The sequence below is a fragment of the Notamacropus eugenii genome, chromosome 7 (assembly GCF_028372415.1).
Source record: "Notamacropus eugenii isolate mMacEug1 chromosome 7, mMacEug1.pri_v2, whole genome shotgun sequence".
NCBI classification, from domain to species: Eukaryota; Metazoa; Chordata; class Mammalia; order Diprotodontia; family Macropodidae; genus Notamacropus; species Notamacropus eugenii.
Genome location: NC_092878.1, coordinates 163,404,373 through 163,423,004, shown reverse-complemented (window position 1 = coordinate 163,423,004; position 18,632 = coordinate 163,404,373). Strand labels below are relative to the sequence as shown.

The 18,632-nt window shown below is 39.9% G+C and overlaps 1 protein-coding gene across 1 annotated transcript in view; it reads right to left on the bottom strand.

Annotated features, from left to right (window-relative positions):
- Positions 1–9,062: 9,062 nt before the first annotated feature.
- The window catches only part of NDNF (neuron derived neurotrophic factor), a 40,893-nt gene continuing 31,323 nt past the window's right edge, over positions 9,063–18,632 (bottom strand). The window contains exons 2-4 of the mRNA XM_072625266.1: positions 18,239–18,427; positions 16,000–16,124; positions 9,063–11,126 (exon numbers count right to left, since the gene is read on the bottom strand). Coding sequence (XP_072481367.1) covers positions 9,730–11,126; positions 16,000–16,124; positions 18,239–18,426 — 1,710 coding nt within the window. The 5' untranslated portion in view covers position 18,427 and the 3' untranslated portion in view covers positions 9,063–9,729. The remainder of the gene's footprint in view (positions 11,127–15,999; positions 16,125–18,238; positions 18,428–18,632) is intronic.

Here is an 18,632-nt window from a genome sequence, read left to right as displayed (position 1 = left end):
AAAAATGGTACAAAGCTAAATCTACTTCTCTGAGACAATATTTCTTCCTCCCTTCATCCCCTCCATTAGAATGATCATGGACTGTGGAAGAGGCAGCTCCCTCGCTCAGTGGATAGTGACAGACCTGGAGTCAAGAAGAGCTGAGTTCAAATACAGCTTCAGACACTGGATGGTTGTGTGATCCAGGACAAGTTACCCTATTTGTCTCTTTTTCCTATTCTCTAAAATGGACGTAATAATATCACCTACTTCCCAAGGCTGAAAATCAAATGAAATAGTAATTGAAGAGCACTTAACACAGTGCTAAAGACATAGTGAGCCCCATATAAATATGTTAGTTATTTTTAAGTGACCTTGTTTTGTGGCATATAAGAGATGGCCGTGGGCACTAGATGTGAAATGAGTCAGGAACAATTGCAGAAGTAAACTGGTGGCAGAGCTCTGATCTCAAGAGCAGAGCAGGGACTCAGTGCTAACCTCCAATCTAGACTGAACCAATCCAAAGTTATAAAAATAAGAGCCATTACCCACTAGATAAATGGTCAAAGGATATGAAAAAGCAATTTCTAAGGAAAGAAATTTAAGTTATCAACAAGGATAAGAAAAAATGCCCTAAATCACTAGTAATATGAGAAATACAAATTAAACAGCAAGGGATCCATAGGCAGACTCAGGGGGTATTATGTTCTATGCAAGTCCAATGATTACTTTTGCTTCTTCTTTTGATAAAGGAAGAAAGTTGCCTGGATGGAGATAGCCCAAGACCCTGAACTGAGCCTTGGGCATAGTAGTTCCCAGGGCTCACCTCCAAACCATTAGCCCTGCTTCTACCTCAGGTTGCACAGTCATCATTTATGGGAGAAATCACTGTGGAGAAGGGGCCTGAATTCCTCACCACTACCAATATTGAATGTTGACCAATTACCACCAAAAGGGGGGGGAAAGCAAATGTCTTGGGAGTTTCTGCTACTTGGGAGTAGCAGAAACTCCCCTCCCACTCAGACCACAGATCCTACTTCTAGTCCAACCTTCACACTGAACATTCCAGGGAATGAAGGGTAAGGAAGTATTATCATCTGACTTGCTTCTATACCCTTAGGACCATGGGTCTTATCCCTCTGGCCTGCGGCTAAAGCCTCCTAGATATGTTGTCTCTCCCTGTTAAAAAGTGAGCTCCCTGACAGCAAGGACTAACTCAGCTTTTGTGTGTATATCCCATCTATAGGGGATAGAGGAAAACAGATACATTTGTATGCTCTTGGTAGAGCTGTGAACTGGTCCAGCCATTCTGGAGACAATGCCAGGAAAGTGATAAGAAATGTGAATACCCTTTAGCCCACTGCTATAGACCTTAAACAAATCAAAGAAAGAGCTAAAGGATCTAATATGTAAAATCTATTTATAGAAGCTCTTTTCTGTGGTAGTCAAATATTGGAAGCCAGGGGGCTGTCATCCTATTGGAGAATGACCAAACAGATTGTCATATGTGAATGTAATGGAATACGACTGTGCCCTAATGATGAAATAGACAGTTTCACAGGAAACTAGGAAGACATCTATAAACTTGTGCTATTACGTGAAGAGAATAAAGAGACACCCACAAAACATGGAGCAATAATTTATACAATAATAATATCATACAGGACAAAAATCAACTTTGAAAGACATCAGGAATCTGATCGATGCAGTGCTAGAGCACAAGTCCAATGAAGATGAAATGCCTCCCGTGACAGAGCAACAGTGAACTCAAAAAGACCCATTTTGGGACATGACTAATGTGGGAATTTGTTTTTCTCTGAACTAAGTGACTATGTACTGAGTTTTTTTTTATTTGTTCAATGGGGAAGTAGAAAGGGATAGGTTAATTTAAAATGCTTAGGAATTAAAAATTACAATAATGAGCTACTTAAAAAATAATATAGGAGAGTCATCAAGAGACTTTCAAAGCAAATGATTTATGAAGGAGAATATATCAGAGCACTTTGTCACTCTTCAGAGACATTCAGACCAGAACTCCTTGTTCCGCTGAGAATCCCAGCATAGGAGCATAACCACTTTTTTGCTTTAATACCCATGACCCTCATATACTATTTTCTGTACATAATGTACTAATAATTTAATGGGATGTTTAGATGTCATTTATGCTTTAACTATGCAACTGCAAAAAAAGAAAGAAAGAAAAGAAAGCAAAGGATTCAGTGGTCAATATTTGTGTAGCCCTGACTCACAAGGTTTCCATGGGACCATGAAGTGCAGCAAGTAATTATAGTAGCTGAGCAGATTTTTTTTAAAACAAACTTCAAAGGGAATCTACCTCTTATCACTGAGGAGTGAGACAAAGGAAAAGCTGCAGTCACCATACTGGGGCCAGATTTGCATCCTAGCTCATTCAAACAGGGGTCTGGGTAATGATCCACACCTATGCCTCAGGACTTAAGATCTTAGAACCCAAGGAGATGTACCGGCAAAGATGGGAGCCATGTAGTATGGTAGAGGAAGCAGTCAGTGTTGGAGCAGGATCCTAAATCAGACATATCAGGTATCTCATACTATTTTTCCCTTTTTCCTCCACCCCTTGTGGGTGAACAATTCTCCACCATTTGTCTAAGTATCTTCTTATGATTCCCAGATATATGAGTCTCCGTGTAATACATTTTCCCCACTAATATAAAGAAAAGTCAATCCTAATTTGGCATGGTTAACAATGACAGAGTGAGAAAGGGAGAAAGGAAAGGGTTTTTCTCTTTAAAGAGACAGGCAACATTTACTCCTTTTTTGGAAGCTGAGGTGGAATGAAAATAATTAATTTCTCTCCAATTATTTGCCTTTGTTTATATAAATAACTTTTTGTAGCTTTTATCTTTCTATAGCTACTTCTTTTGTATATCCTGTCAAATGAACTCCCAGATATTGTAAATGTATCATAGCAATTTTGAATAGAATTTCTTTTGTTATCTAATGTAGTGTTACTCCATTAATTATCCCATCCCACTTAAAGTAAAAACACTTCTTGATTGAATCGATCAGAACTGAGTGTGAATGGGACCTGTACATCTTCTCGAATGGATCAAAGTCATTGTTTGAGACATTTATCTGTGTCCTGAGAAACATTTATTTTTTTTAAAAGGAGCTATTTCAGAACTAGATCAAGATTCTGAGTGTCTAGAAACTGAGAGGAAAAGCAATATAATAATATAATAATATTATACTGAGGTGACATATTATGCCAAGGTAATACTGAGCTGGAAAATTTCAGCAGCTCAGGAGTAACCAGAGAAAAGAGAAAGAGAAGGCAGGAGTAAAAGAGAAGGGAGATATCAAGGAGAGAGATTGAGTCTAGACATCTTAGAGCAGGAGACTCAGGCTGATGACACCAGTGTGTTCACACACTTGAGAAGTGAGGGAAGTCCTGAGAAAAGACGTGAACTTTTCCCAACCTCCCCTCAGACACTCGTTAACTTCATGACCCTAAATAAATCACTTAAACTTTCTTAGTGTCAGTTTCTTCATCTATAGAATTGAGACATCAATGGGCCACTATTTCAGGAAAAGCTCCAACTATGCATCACTCTACTTGTGACTTTCTGGTCTTTGCCTCTTCCTTTCTAGATGTTTTGCCTGTACCCTGGTACTTCCAAGCCCAGTTCTCCTTTCACTAGTAGTCATCAAACAATGATTGGATGAGCATCTGGTGGAGATATTGTAAAAGGAATTCTAGATTGGATATTTGATAGCCTCTGATGTCTCTTCTAACTCTAATATTCTCAGATTTCCCACACTTAGCTAGACTGTTCTTTGGGCAACGGATATGAATCAAATCAACTTAATGTTTAGTATGAATTTATGGATTCAGTTTGAGATAAAAGATCTAGGAAGCATGGAGCAAGGTAATGAGGATGTCATTAATGGGGTCAATGAAAGTAATTTTTCATAAGTGATAATATAAGTGATGATAGGAAAAGAAAAGTTAACTAAATGTAATTTACTTAACTAAAATGTAATTTACTTTAATTTCAAAATAATTCACTTCCATTGATTAATTGCCAAAAGCTAGCATTTTCAAGTACAAGATGTATCTATACAAGATATGGCCACCAGACGTGTATTCTAATAAAAGGCACTGAGACACAAACATCCTATTTAGTAAATGATGTATAGGATGTTCAGGGAGTTCTAGCATTTCTGGTGTGAGGGCTTACTGAGCCCTTTTTAGGGCTGCTCATCCACCTGTGGTGTCCACCTTCACCCAACTCTTACATGTGGCTCCAAGAAGTTGGAGCATGCTCAGTGGCCACACCTTGGTAGCATGTGGGCCTAACCAAATTGAGGGTAACCAACAGGTCTCAAACCTGTCAGTAAGTTAGGGGGATGTCTACCCCAAACATGTGAAGATTTCCCCTTAGGTAGAATGGGTAGATGAGCACAGTTTGTTCCAATGGCCATGAAGGAGGCTGACACAGTCTGAGGAGCTCTGAGAGCTTGGTTAGATATTAACAATACCAAGGTTATCCACTGCATTCTGGGCAGCCTTCTGTTGTCCTGACTTTTATCTTGCCTCTGAACTTCAATGACCCTTGAAGAGAGAGTGAGGCCAACGACTTTGTGCAACATTGCCTCACTTAAATCCAAGTCATGCACAAGTCAAGACATCACCCCATAATGTCATTGGCCCCCATCAAAATGAAGGATGAACAGCACCCAGCTCTGGAACCATGAACCATAATCAAACAACTGTGTCATTGTCCCTGTGCCAACCCCTTTGACCCCATTCACTACCCCTTTCTTTCTACACCAAAATATTCTTCCTTAAACACTCTTCTTCTTGGTTTATTGTTTCTTCCCTTAAAATGTAAACTACTTGAAGGCAGATGTTTTTACTTGTATAATTAAGGCACTTAGAATGGTATTTAAAACATAGTAAGTGCTTAATATTTTTTCATTCATTCATTTTTTGCATTCATCCATCCATCCATCCATCTATCCAGTCATCTATCCAGGCATCTATCACTCAGAGGTGATAGGAAGATAAAATGATATGTGGAATGCAAAATATTTTGTAAGCCTCAAGTTATTTTGTACATGTGAATGCTTATCATCATTATTACTACTACTAAAGTATGTCTCTATACCATATGATGGCCAACGTAAAATTTTCTGAATCTTCCTTTGATGGACTAATGGCTTGTTTCTGAGAAAATTCTTAGAGCTAAATTATCTACATATGGAGTAATTAGCTGGAATCAAGTCTTCCATGTTTTATGCTCCTAGGATTTTGAATTTAGAATTTGGGAACTAGAAGAGACCATAACAATCATGGCCAACTCTTTCATTTTACAAGAGAGAAAAATAATTTTTGGTTTATCACTGTATTTCTTGGGCATCTCAGGACTAGTTAGTAGTAGAGCATGGGCTAGAACTCAGGGGGCAAGAAGTTACTCCATTGCCATGATAGGGCCAAAAGCATAGAATAGAGCTGGGGGTAGTCTGATTCTCAAAAAGTTTGTTATTCCTAGAAAAGGCTCCTGGGGCAAGGTGAGAGAGCTTGGATTGGGATTCAGAACTGGTAGGTTTTCTGGGGTCATCTAGTCTGATTCTCACATTTTACAAGTAAAGAAATTGGGCTCAGAAAAATTAAGTGACTTGCCCAGTGATACAGAATTCCAAAAATAGGATTTAAGTTCAGATCATCTGATTCCAAAGTTAGTTCTCTTTCCTCTGCCTTCAGTGTGAAGTAGGGACTCAATGAAAGGCATTAAGATTCCTCTTTCTCAAATAATTTCTTTTATTTTTATCTACTGCCCCAATAACATTCCAATTCAAAAAATCCATTTCCAAGGGCACCAAGTACTCTAAATTCTTAAGTGAAACCAATCATGGTTCTCTTATTCTCATTATGAGGTATGATATTATCATGGACTTTTGGTAGAGATTGTTGTTCAGGTGTTTCAGTTATGTCCAAGTCTTCATGACTTCATGACTCCATGCAAAGTTTTCTCGGCAAAGGTACTAGAATGGTTTCCCATTTCCTTCTCCAGCTCATTTTACACATAAGGAAACTGAGGCAAATATCACTAAGGGATTTGCTGAGGGTCACACAGCTAGCAAGTGTCTGAGGTCAGATTTGAACTCAGGAAGGTGAGTCTTCCTGATTCCAGGATCTGCATTCCCCATCTAATCACCTCTAAAAATGAGATGCATAGGCAAGCATTATATGAAGACCAACTTTGGTCATTTCATCAATTCTTTTAGGTTGAGTTCCATTTGGTCTCACAGGATGAAGAAGACAGGGTTTGGGGGAGCTGAAAGGGACTTTAGAGATGAGACAAACCTAGAAAATGAGGCACAGAGAGGTGGAATGAATTGTTCATTATAATGGGTCACTAATAAGTAAGAGAACAGCAGGAATTATTAACACAACTCATTTGACTTCAAATCTAGCGTTCCTTTCACTAGAGGAACTTTCACTCATGAGTGAGAAGGTGAATGCAGCATGCTACCTTGTGAGATCCTAGCCTTAAAACCAATCCCTTTTAATATAAAGAAACTTAGGCCCAAAGACATTAAGGGACTTACCCAGCATCACACAAGTAGTGTCAAAACCAAAGAACTCAGGTCCTGTTTACTTATTAAATCCAGCAAACCCCTCTCATTTGTTTTCATTTTTTTCTACAGCTTATCTTTAGGAAAAAGTCATCTTTTTAGAGTTGTTTTTATTACTTTCTGGGAAATATGTCCAGATTTTTTCACAATATCTCTCTAAAGTCACTACTGTTTTGGACAGGGTTCAACAACTTTTTAATAGTTATTTAGTTCATAATAACCTTGTGATTATTTCCATTACTGTTACCTGGATGTTATCTGAAGTGAAGAAATTGATGTTACTAAAATATATTTGGCTCCATCACTTCCTTACCCAAGAGTTTTCAAGGTCTCCTATTAGAATAAAAAAATTAAATAAAGCTGACATGACTCCCAACTCTCCCCCAAGTCATTATATTACTACTCCTCACATCCTCTCCCTTACAATCAAACTAACCTACTTACTCCCCTTTATCGACCTTCCTTCAAAGAATAGTTCAGTCACCATCTCCAACACAATATGCTTCTTCATCTCCCCAGTTTTTCAGTGCTCTTTTCCTCTTGGAATTAAAATGAATTCCTTTGTGCTTAATCATCTATATAGATGTTCTATCCTTTTCAGCCCCCCAGCCAGCAACCTTCAGTGAAGCCCCTTGAGAAAAAAGGGGGACTTTTTTCTCTACACTCCCAGGAAAAAATGTTTTGCACATAGTAGGACTTTAATATATGGTTGCTCAATCAAAGTTTCATAGCTAAGACATAACAGAGCCCAGATACAAAACCACTTTTTTTTTTGTTGTGAAGGTCAAGGTCTTTCCTAATCTTCTACACTACTTTGCTTCTTTGAATGAAAATGGTGAACGGATTTGACGTTGGATTTTTTCCTGATCTTGGACAAGCCTCAGCAGTCAACTATTTCGAATTTGCTACCTCTCCAATCATAATGTATGTAAGTGGAAACCAAACTTGAAGGCACTGTGAAATTCTCACTCTACCATATAATATGGCACCTGAAGGTACCATAAGATATTCACTCTACATCCATGGCCTGTACTGTAAGATAATACTCTACCATAGAGAAAACATAAGGCTAGGGGAAACAATTGTACAATTACAGATTCAAAGAGATGACAATGATTCAGAATTTAGAATCAAACAATATTATAGCTGAGAGAGACCTTAAAAACACCTAGTCTAACTACTTCATTCTAACTACTTCTCAACTACAGAGAAGGAAACTGAGTCCCAGAAACTGAAAGACGTGTTTACGGTCACACAGCTAGCTGATGGCCAGACTGAGGCTGGAACTCAGGCAGCTAGGTGGCATAGCACATAGATCACTGGACCTGGAGTTAGAAATAAATGAGTTCAAACTCAGCTTTATAAACTTCCTAGCTGTATGATCCTGAGTAAGTCACTTCCTATCTGTCTGCTTCACTTTCATCACCTGTAAAATAGTAGCCCTTAGTTCCCGGGATTATTGTGAAGATAAAATAAAATAATACTTTCAAATCTTGAAATACTAAATTAATTCTGTGTTGTGCAGTCATATTTCAGTCATGTCCAACTCTCCATGACCCCATTTGGAGTTTTCTTGGAAAAGACACAAGAGTGCTTTGCCATTTCCTTCTATAGCTCATTTTACAGATGAGAAAGCTAAGGCAAACAGGGTTGAATGGCTTGCCCAGAGTCACACATCTAGGAAGTGTCTGAGGTCATATTTGAACTCAAGAAGATGAGTCTTTTTGACTCTGGACTCAGAGCTTTATCTGCTATGCTACCTAGCTGCCTCATTAATGTCCCATATTAATGTTAGTTATTATTAAATTCCAGTCTAGTGGTTTTTTTCTCCATACTCTTGAGGATTCCTTATATGTGGGGATCAAATTGTGGTTCCAGAATTTTCTTTTTATACTGCAGGTGCCTAAATATTGCCCCAATACTAATCTGGCTTTAAAAAGCCACGCCAGAACTACAGTAAAATACTATTGAAAAATAAAAGAAAAGATGACTACAATTGTTCCTTTATTTAGCACAGGCTGAATTGGAAGTGACTGAATTGTTTTACTCAAAAATCAAAATAATCTCTGTGCTAATCTTTAATTAAGCAAATGGAAACCCCTTTGAACACCCATACACTGTCCTTAAAGACAGATGTTTGGGATGGGATCCATTTTAAGTCCTGAGCAATATTTGTTTAATGTTTGTTGAGCTACAGTGTCTGGCTGACAGGTCTGGTCCTTTTAACAATTATTTGGAAGACTTCTCAACTTCCACGGCAGCTGGCTTCTGTTCAATGTCAAATTACACATCTTAACAGCTTTCATTAATGCATCTATAACTTGAGGGAGACTTAACATGCCTTTGTAACTAAAAGGAAAAGCTGTATTAGGTGCCACATTACAGAGAGAGCCAGAGTAGAAATTTTATTCCACCAGGAGGTTGTTTCTCCGGCTGAGAAAACAATGAGAGAAGAAGGAATATATAATCTAAGATTTTTAATTTTCTGTACAGGAATATAAGATATGTCAGCTTTGTACATGGTACAGCATTTAAACATCAAACTCAGACAGGAATTTGGAATTGTGATGAGAGCTACCAGAGTACAGGCTGATACTAGGTTGGTAACTAGACATGGCAGGAATTTAATAGTTTACAATCATAAAAACACCAACATTTAAAACGAGACTTTATAAAATAATTTACAGACAACCTAGGATCTACAGAGAGCATTTTGTTTGTGTGTGTGTGTGTGTGTGTGTGTGTGTGTGTGTGTATGCACCTAATGAACAATATCTTTCAGAGTTTGAAGTAATAAGATAACTTAGAAGCAGTTCATGCAGTGTGAGAGCAAAGGATGGCAGGAGATTCCTTCCATGTTTTCTGCAGCTGTTGATGTAAACCAAAAGTCCAGTGGGGAACCGGACCACCCGGTAATACATCTCTTCCAGATGCCATCCAGGAGCACCTGGCCCAGTCCCATATGACGATGGCATAGGTAAACATAAATATACAAGTTGATATCTTTTCTTACACAGTACAAATACCAGCCACAACTTCCCTCAGCTGTGTGATAGTCCATTGTTTACACATAAAGTGGGTTACTGTTCTCCTTGACTTCCCCCAAGTTTATTTCTCGATGCCAAGTCACTAGCAGAATTTCCTTGTTTTCACCACTTTACTCAGATATCTCACTGAGTGCCCTCCGTGCCCAATGGCATAAACATCAATAAGGTAAGATTGGCCGGGTTGGAGGCCTCGGATTGTTTCAGTGGTCACTGCCTTCTGCAAGTTCTGGCTGTGGAAATACTTACAGAGAACCTTCTCTGATTTCTTTCTCGTTTCTGGCCCCAGACACTGGTTCTGTTCCCTTTTCTTTTGGTTTTCATTGTAGTTATCATCTACTTCCTTTCTATAGATGCAAAATTTGTTTCTTTCCTGCGTGCCCAACCAGGCCACTGTGGCTGAAGAACACGTTCGGAGCTTGTCGAAGGCCTTGATCCTTGTGTCTTCAGGAAGGGAGGGGAATGACTGCTTATGGAGCCGTGTGGTTGCCAGGATCTTCAGCATGGAGGCTCCTTTCTTGTTTCCCTTTAGCTTAATGAGATACTTGGCTTTTGGTTTCCCCCGAAGCTGAAACTGATGTACACCTTCCACATTCTGGGACAAAAGAAGTTTTCCATCTCGCCTGACTTGGATCTGAATAGTATCCAGGCAGGAGTGGACAAAGAAGGTGACTTTTTGATGGGATGAGACAGGAGCAAACCGGAGAAACTTGGTACCTTTTCTCTTGATGAATACATCAGTGACTTTCCCATCTTTGAGGTCTACTGTCTTCTGCTTGGCTTCCTCTTTAGTTCTGGCAAAGGTGCCAATGTATGCGGTGCTTGTATTGCTGGGCACTTTGACCACAAACACATCAAAATAATACTGAGTATCTGGCTTCAGGTCAGACACTGTGTAGATGTTCTTGTTCCCAATGCAGATCTTCTGAATGTCCACCTTGGCCTTGGAGTAGACATGCCGCCCCAGCTTGGGAACTGGCTTGCCTGAGAAGCTCCTCTCTCTGCCGGGACCATTTTCTGAAGGAAATCCGAAATGGGCAAAGTCAAACGGGCTGAAATCCAGGCCAGGCTTGGGTGCCATCATAAAGGCATCATCAGCAGTCATCTTGGCCTCCACGGCACAGAGACTCTTGAAATTGTGCTCTCGGTTGATGACCACGCAATACTGAATGGGCTGTTTGAGTAGTGAAGCTGTAGGGCTGGGTTTCCATACCAAAGTCACCGTAGTGTGTCCCAGAGAGGTAACGTCCACTCGTGGGTCATAGGGCAATTCGGGGTAGGGCTGGTCAGACTCTGGTGTAGTGGTGGCATAGACTTTAAAATGGGTATCCTTCTCAGTTGAGAGAAGCTCCAATTGGTACAGGCCAGATGGCGAACTTGAAGACATAAATGACTCCACGTCATTTCCTTTGTAGGAGAATAACTCAGTGCCATCCTCATTAATTATCTGTTGCTTCTGCTGCTCAAGTGGTTCCGGTTCACCTAGAAAACACAAGCAGAGACATATTTTGAAAGGCAGCTTGTCTCTTGCCTCTTACAGGACAAGATAAGTCGTCCATATTTGGCAGCTAATAGAAAGGCAAGTACATGAAAAAAGTAACTGGAGCCCAGCACAATGAACTTGGGTTTAGATCCCAGCGCTGGCACATAGAGCCTCAGTGACTTTGACCAAGTCATTTGACTTTTATTTGACTCAGTTCCATGTTGGTCAAAATGAGGGTAATTGAACAAAACGATACTCACCACCCATCTCCAGATCTAAACTCTAATTATTTATGTCAAACATTGATAAAGTATAACTCACACAGCAAATCTGGCCCGCATTCTTTTTTTTTGTATGATCTGTGATTTAAGAACGGTTTTACATCGACCCGTGATATATGCACCAGTTTCTGTGAGAAAGGCTCCAAGAAGAACTGATGAAAAAAGGAAGCAAGGCTTGAAGTTATGGTTTGGTCATTTTTTTTTTCAATGAAAATTATTTTATTTATGAAGATAGATGTTGTTTTTCAGTCTTGTCTGACTCTTAATGACCCCATTTTGGGCTTTTCTTGGCAGAGATACTGAAGTGCTTTGACATTTCCTCCTCCAGCTCATTTTACAGATAAGGAAACTGAGGTAAACAGGGATAACTGGCGTTGCACAGAGTCACACAGTTGATACGTATCTGAAGCCAGATTTGAACTCCTGAGGATGAGTCTTCCTAATTGTAAGTCCAGTGTTCTAGTGACTGCACCACTTAGCTGTCCCAGATAGAGAGGGAGGGAGAGAGAGGAAGAAAGAAAAGAAGGAAGGAAGGAAGAAAGGAAAGGAGGGAGGGAGAGGAAGAAAGAAAGAGAGAGAGAGAGAAAAGAAAGAAAGAAAGGGAGAAAGGAAAGGAAGGAAGGAAGGAAGGAAAGAAGGAAGGAAGGAAGGAAGGAAGGAAGGAAGGAAGGAAGGAAGGAAGGAAGGAAGGAAGGAAGGAAGGAAGGGAGGGAGGGAGGAGGAAGGAAGGAAGGAAGGAAGGAAGGAAGGAAGGAAGGAAGGAAGGAAGGAAAGAAAGAAAGAAAGAAAGAAAGAAAGAAAGAAAGAAAGAAAGAAAGGAAGGAAGGAAGGAAGGAAGGAAGGAAGGAAGAAAGGAAGGAAGGAGGAAAGGAAGGAAGGAAGGAAGGAAGGAAGGAAGGAAGGAAGGAAGGAAGAAGGAAGGAAGGAAGGAAAGAAGGAAGAAAGAAAGAAAGAATGAAAGAAAGAATGAAAAAAAGAAAGAAAGAAAGAAAGAAAGAAAGAAAGAAAGAAAGAAAGGAAGGAAGGAAGGAAGGAAGAAAGGAAGGAAGGAAGAAAGGAAGGAAGGAAGGAAGGAAGAAGGAAGGAAGGAAGGAAAGAAGAAGAAAGAAAGAAAGAAAGAGAGAAAGAAAAGAAAGAAAGAAAGAAAGAAAGAAAGAAAGAAAGAAAGAAAGAAAGAAAGAAAAGAAAGAAAGAAAGAAAGAAAGAAAGAAAGAAAGAAAGAAAGAAAGAAAGAAAGGAAGGAAGGAAGGAAGGAAGGAAGGAAGGAAGGAAGGAAGGAAGGAAGGGAGGAAGGAAGGAAGGAAAGGAAGGAAGGAAGAAAAAAGGAAGGAAGGAAGGAAGAAAAAAGGAAGGAAGAAAGAAGGAAAGAAAGAAGGAAAGAAAGGAAGAAAGAAAGGAAAGAAAGAAGGAAGAAAGAAGGAAAGAAAGAAGGAAAGAAAGAGGGCAGCAAGGTAATACAGTAAATAGAGCACTGGACTTGGAGTCAAGAAAACCAAACTTTGAATTTTGCTTCCAGCACTTAGCTATGTGACCTTTAGAAGGTCATTTGACCTTACTCAGCCTCACTTTCCTCATTTGTAAATGGAGGGAAATGATACCTGCCTCACAGAATCAAATGAAATAAACTATGGGAAGTACTTTGTAAGTCTCAAGTTGCTATATCAATATTATTTATTAAACAATTATTTAGTTCATGAGATGTCTATGGGTTAGACTTAAAGACAAAATCCAAATCATAAAATCTCTGATTTCAAAGAAAGCTCAGAAGACAGTGGTCAAACTTGCACATAAATCAGATTTTCCTCCCACATAAGTGGTCTGTTAGGGGCTATAATGTAGATGATATGCCTGCAAAGAAGACTGATAACATGTCAGACAGGCAGGAGGAGAACCAGGAGAAAAGAGGGTCATGAAAACTCAGAGGAGAGAGAATATCCAGAATAAGATGATAAACAGTGTCAAATGCCCCAGAGAGGTCAAGAAGATTAAAAATTGTAAAAATAATAATAATAATAATAATAATAATAAAAAACCTTGGGTTTGATGATGGAGAGATCCTTGGCTATTTTGAAGGGAGTCATTTAAGCCAAGCAAGAAGGTAAGAGGCCAGAGCACAAGTTTTGAAGAGCCTGAGAAGAGAGGAGGTGAAGATAGCTTTTTCAAGGAGAGGTAATATACTGTGGTAGTTTCCATGGTTGGTTGGATCAAGTCAAGGCTTTGTTTTTGTTATTGTTTGTATGTTTGTTTTATTTTTTTAAGGATGGAATAAATATGGGTGTGTTTGTAGGCTGGAGAGAGATTGAAGACATTGTGCAGGGGGAGATCTGATAGAGCAATATGCTGGAGAGGAAAAAAGGGAGGAGGATCATTTGTGCATTGAGATGGTTTAGTCTTTGTGAGCAGTGAAACAGAAGTGAAGGAGAAGTCACACAAGATGTTGGAGGGATGGGATATGAGGAGGAGGGGAGGAGGAATCTTGGGGAATGGCCTCAATTTTACAGGAAAGGAGGGGTTGTGGTCTTTAGTTCTGAGGGGGATCAGAGAGGGCACGTAGGAAACCTGAGGAGAACAAGAGGGTTTAGAACAGTCATTGTGATAAAGAATGGGGTGGGGGAGGGGATCAATTAGGTACGAGAGGAAGAGTTGCTTTGTTGCAGTGAGGGTCTATTGAGATTGAAAGTGACTCAGCACACACACACACACACACACACACACACACAATCTCCCTCTCTCTGTCTCTGTCTCTGTCTCTGTCTCTCTGTCTCTCTCTGTCTCTGTCTCTCTCTGTCTCTCTGTCTCTCTGTCTCTCTCTGTCTCTCTCTCTCTCTCTCTCTCTGTCTCTCTCTCTCTCTCTCTCTCTCTCTCTCCACCTCCCTCCCTCCCTCTCTCTCTCTCTCTCTCTCTCTCTCTCTCTCTCTCTCTCTCTCTCTCTCTCTCTCTCTCTCTCTCACACACACACACACACACACACACACACACTCACGTTCATCCTTGCATGCAGAGTTGCGTGGTTGGGGAAGGAAATAACCTAATCTCTTTCACCTGTGAAAACCTACTGCACACCCTGGAGAACTGGGTTCTTGGCTGATAGTATTCATCTTTAGGCCATACTGCATTTATAAGTGAATATAACCAATACAGTGATTACTGCGTTAATAAAGGGATGGCAGATAGAGGCTGGACCTGTGGTTTCAGTGGCAGAGGTAACTCTCAGATGGACGAATGTCTTCTGATAATAGTGGCTGGCATTGACTCTGCAACTTTTGTTCTCAGAAAATATATTAATAGGGCAATGAGAAATTCAATGATTTACCAAGAGTGACACAGCTAATACATGTTAGAAGCAGTACTTCTCATTAACAATGATAACAATGGAAATGACCAATTGAAAACGATCCCTCTCTTTCAGAAAGCCAGATCTCATAATATCCTGCTAGAGCTGTGAATTGGTCCAAATATCCTGTAATATCAAGATATTGGTAATATCAGGATTTGGTGATGTAATATCACCATACTGGAATATGGTGAACAAAGTAGATGAAATATCCATTTTTGACCCAGGGAATTCACTGCTAGGCATATGCTGCAAGGAAAGCAAAGACAGACATAAAGGTCCCACATACACCAAAACAGGGGCAACGAGGTGGTGCCACAGATAGAGGGCTGGACCTGGAGTTGGGACGACTCATCTTCCTGAGTTCACATCTGGCCACAGACATTTACTTGCTGTCTCACCCTGGGCAAGTCACTTCACCCTGTTTGCCTCAGTTTCCTCATCTGTAAAATGAGCTAGAGAAGAAAATGACAAACTCTTCTGGTAACTTGGCCAAGAAAAGCCCAAATGGGGTCACAAAGAGTTGGACATGACTGAATAACAAATATACAAAAATATTCATAGCAGCGCTTTTTGTGCCAGTGAAGAATTATAAACAAGATAGCTGTTCCTAGATTGGAAAATGTCTAAATAAAACGTGGTGCACAAATATAATGGAATATCTGTGTGCTGGAAGAACTTAGGAAAACAAAATAAATTCTTCCCATAGCTGCAGGGAGTTGTAAATTCTCACAGAAATATGAGTGACCTAGAAGAAGAGGAACAATATAGACATGCCAGTGAAGTAGAAGAGGCCCGCAAAATAGAAACCAAAGGAATAGCCGAAGCCCAGGCAGGGACAGGAGCCTGAAACGCAGAAGCCAAGGTCTGTGAGGCCAAGGCTGTTCCAATACCACAAGAGATGGGCAGCACTTTGTCTGCCGCTGGAAAGGATTTAAATCCATATTGGTTTGAGAGGGCTCCACCATAAGGCGATCAAGCCACTCCCTGGCACATATGTATATACATGCTCACATATGTGCATATTAATATGCGTATATGTACACATATTCTTGCATACATATATTTTTTTCTTTTGAAAAAGAGAAAGCAAAAGGTCTTTCCTTCCCCTTGGAGTGCTGACCAGAATTTTCCAAATCCACTGGTCCCTGCCATTTTGTCAGGGAGTCAAGAGCTCTGTCTTCCCCTTAATAAGACACTGGTGGCTCAAGGTCCATCCAGGGGAGGAAGAGAAGCAGAGTGTCTCTTCTTCCTCACCTGAGCTTTCTCCACTGGCTTCCTCAGGCAACTCTTGCAGACTCAGCTTCCATTCCAATGGGGCATCACATGGTGTTACTGTCACAGATAGAGGAGTGTTGTCTTCTTCAACCACAAAGAAATACCTGGGGGCAGGGGAGAGAAATAAATTAATAAGCATTTATTAAATACCTACTATTTGACAGGCACTGTATACAGATAGAAAGAATGAAACCATCCCTACTAATAGCAACATACATTATAAGACTCTGTCATGGAATGAAAGTAAAAGATAAATCAGTGGTTGGTCCACATTCTCTGCCCAACTGGAAAATAGTGTTATTCTAACAATGTAGTTCTCAAATGACTTTTTGCTTTTGGCAAAAGATAATAGGCAAAAACAACCCAAAACAAAAATCAATTTAATTTATGTTAACCATATTTTTTTGCTTTTAATATTTTTTAAATGAGTGATTTTCTCAGTGTGGAAACTCTCTCCCCTGATGCAGATAGCAACCCCTCTCCAACCTAAATCATAGATGTTGAGAGCTGGAAGGGACCTTAAAGGTTATGTAATTCAATCTCTTTATTTTAGAGATGAAGAACATAATCCCACAGAGGTGATGTGACTTTTGTTCAATGTCACACAGGCAGTCAGCATCTGAGTTATGGCAGTATGGCGTAATATGTAGTGTTGAATTTGTAGGTAAGAAGGCCTAGGTTCAGATTTCACCTCAGATACAAACTGTGTGACTTTGAGCAAGTTGCTTAACTTCTCTGTACCTCAGTCTCCACCCTTGCAAAATAATCCATTCAGTGAACTCCAAGTTTCTTCCCCCTCTTCATCTATGCTCCTAGCTTGTTTGCTATTATGAAACACCAGAGTGATATATCAGAGCTGATAACAATGATACTCTTTAAAATATAAAACAGTTCTCCTTATAGCAGAGAAAATTAAATTCTGTAAATTAGGTTATGATTATGCATATTTGTTACAATGGGTTTGATTTTTTCTTCTTTTGTGATTGGGGAAGGGTTGAAGAGAGAGAAAACATGCATATTAATTGAAAACAACCAAAGCTTAAAAATTATGCTGAGTCTCAGATTCTTACGCCCAGTTCACAGATGGCAAAACTAAGGAGTACTTGACTAGTCTCGTTAAAAAAAAAAAAAGAAAAGAAAGAAATAGAATGAGGAATGAGGAAACAGTTCTCTTAGCTGATTTTTCCCAGTGGGACCCTGTAGCATAACTCCATTAATTCTACCTGTGAGGTAAAGAACTCTTGGGCTTTTCACAACTTGGTTTCCAAGCTCATACCACTGCATAAATTTAAACATATCATCTCATGTCCTTAAAGAGCTCCTAAGAACTATTTTTCTTTTTTTTAATAAAAGAGCATCATATATAAATGATAATAACAGCTAACATTACATATGTTTAACATGTGCAAAGTAGTATTACCAGTATCTCATTTGAGCCTCAAAACAACCCTAGGAGGTAAGTCTTATTGTTATTCCCACTTTATAGATGAAAAAATTGAGGCTGAGGAAGAAATAATTTGCCTGTGGTCATGTAGCCGGCAAGTGTCTGAGGCTGGATTTGAACTCTGATCTTCCTGATTCCAAGTCCAGTGCCCTCTCCACCAAGCAGCCACTCTGCCTCCATCAGTCAGTCAACAAGTAAATTAGATGACAAATTATAGGTATAGATAGCTGTAAATTATAGATCTGAGTTATATCTTGAAATGATAGCTAGATAGATGAATAGGTGGGTGCTTGGATGGATAGATAAGTAATAAATACATAGATGATGCAAGTGTAGGTAGAAAAGATAGAATGAGAAACAGGTAAATGGCAGAGTAAACATTTTTTATTAAGTGCTTACTGTGTTCCAGGCTCTGATGATATATAAAGAAAGCAAAGCAGTCCAAGTCCATCAAACCTAAGGCAAGTAGGCAGCACAGTTGATAAAACGATGGTTCTAGGGTCAGGAAGACCAGAGTTCAAATCCTGTCTTCAACACTTACTAGCTGTGTGACTCTGGGCATCACTTGACCTCTGCCTCAGTTTCCTCATCTGTAAAATGAGGATTCAAATCCCTCCCAGGGTTGTTGTGAGGATCAAAGGAAGCAACATGGAAAGGGATTTTTCAAACTTTAAAGCACAAATGGTAGTTATTCTTATTGGATCAAATCTCAAATGCAATTTTCTATGGGTGCTTTCTGAAGATACAAGGGCAGAGAGCCGCATGGGGCAATACCTTTTCGATGTATCTCTAAAGAGATAGCTGCTGATCTCAGCTCCGTCGGGTAGCATGGACGAATCGTGAAACTGCGCTTTGTCCTGGATCTGCATCTGGAACAGCTCTTCATCGCGAGTAGGTAATTTCTGTGCCCAGGAAGCAAGGGGTAGCAGCAGCCAGAGCACACCCCAGGGAAGCAGCACCATCCTGCAAAGAGGGAGCAAATATTGTTCAGCCGTTTCTGTCGCATCCTACTTTCTACGACCAGACTTGGGGTTTTCTGGGCAAACATAGCGGAGTGGTTTGCCATTTCCTTCTCCAGCTCGTTTGTAGATAAAGAAATTGAGGCAACGGTGAAGCAACTTGCCCAAGGTCACGTAGTAAGGAAGTGTCTGAGGCCAGATTTGAATTT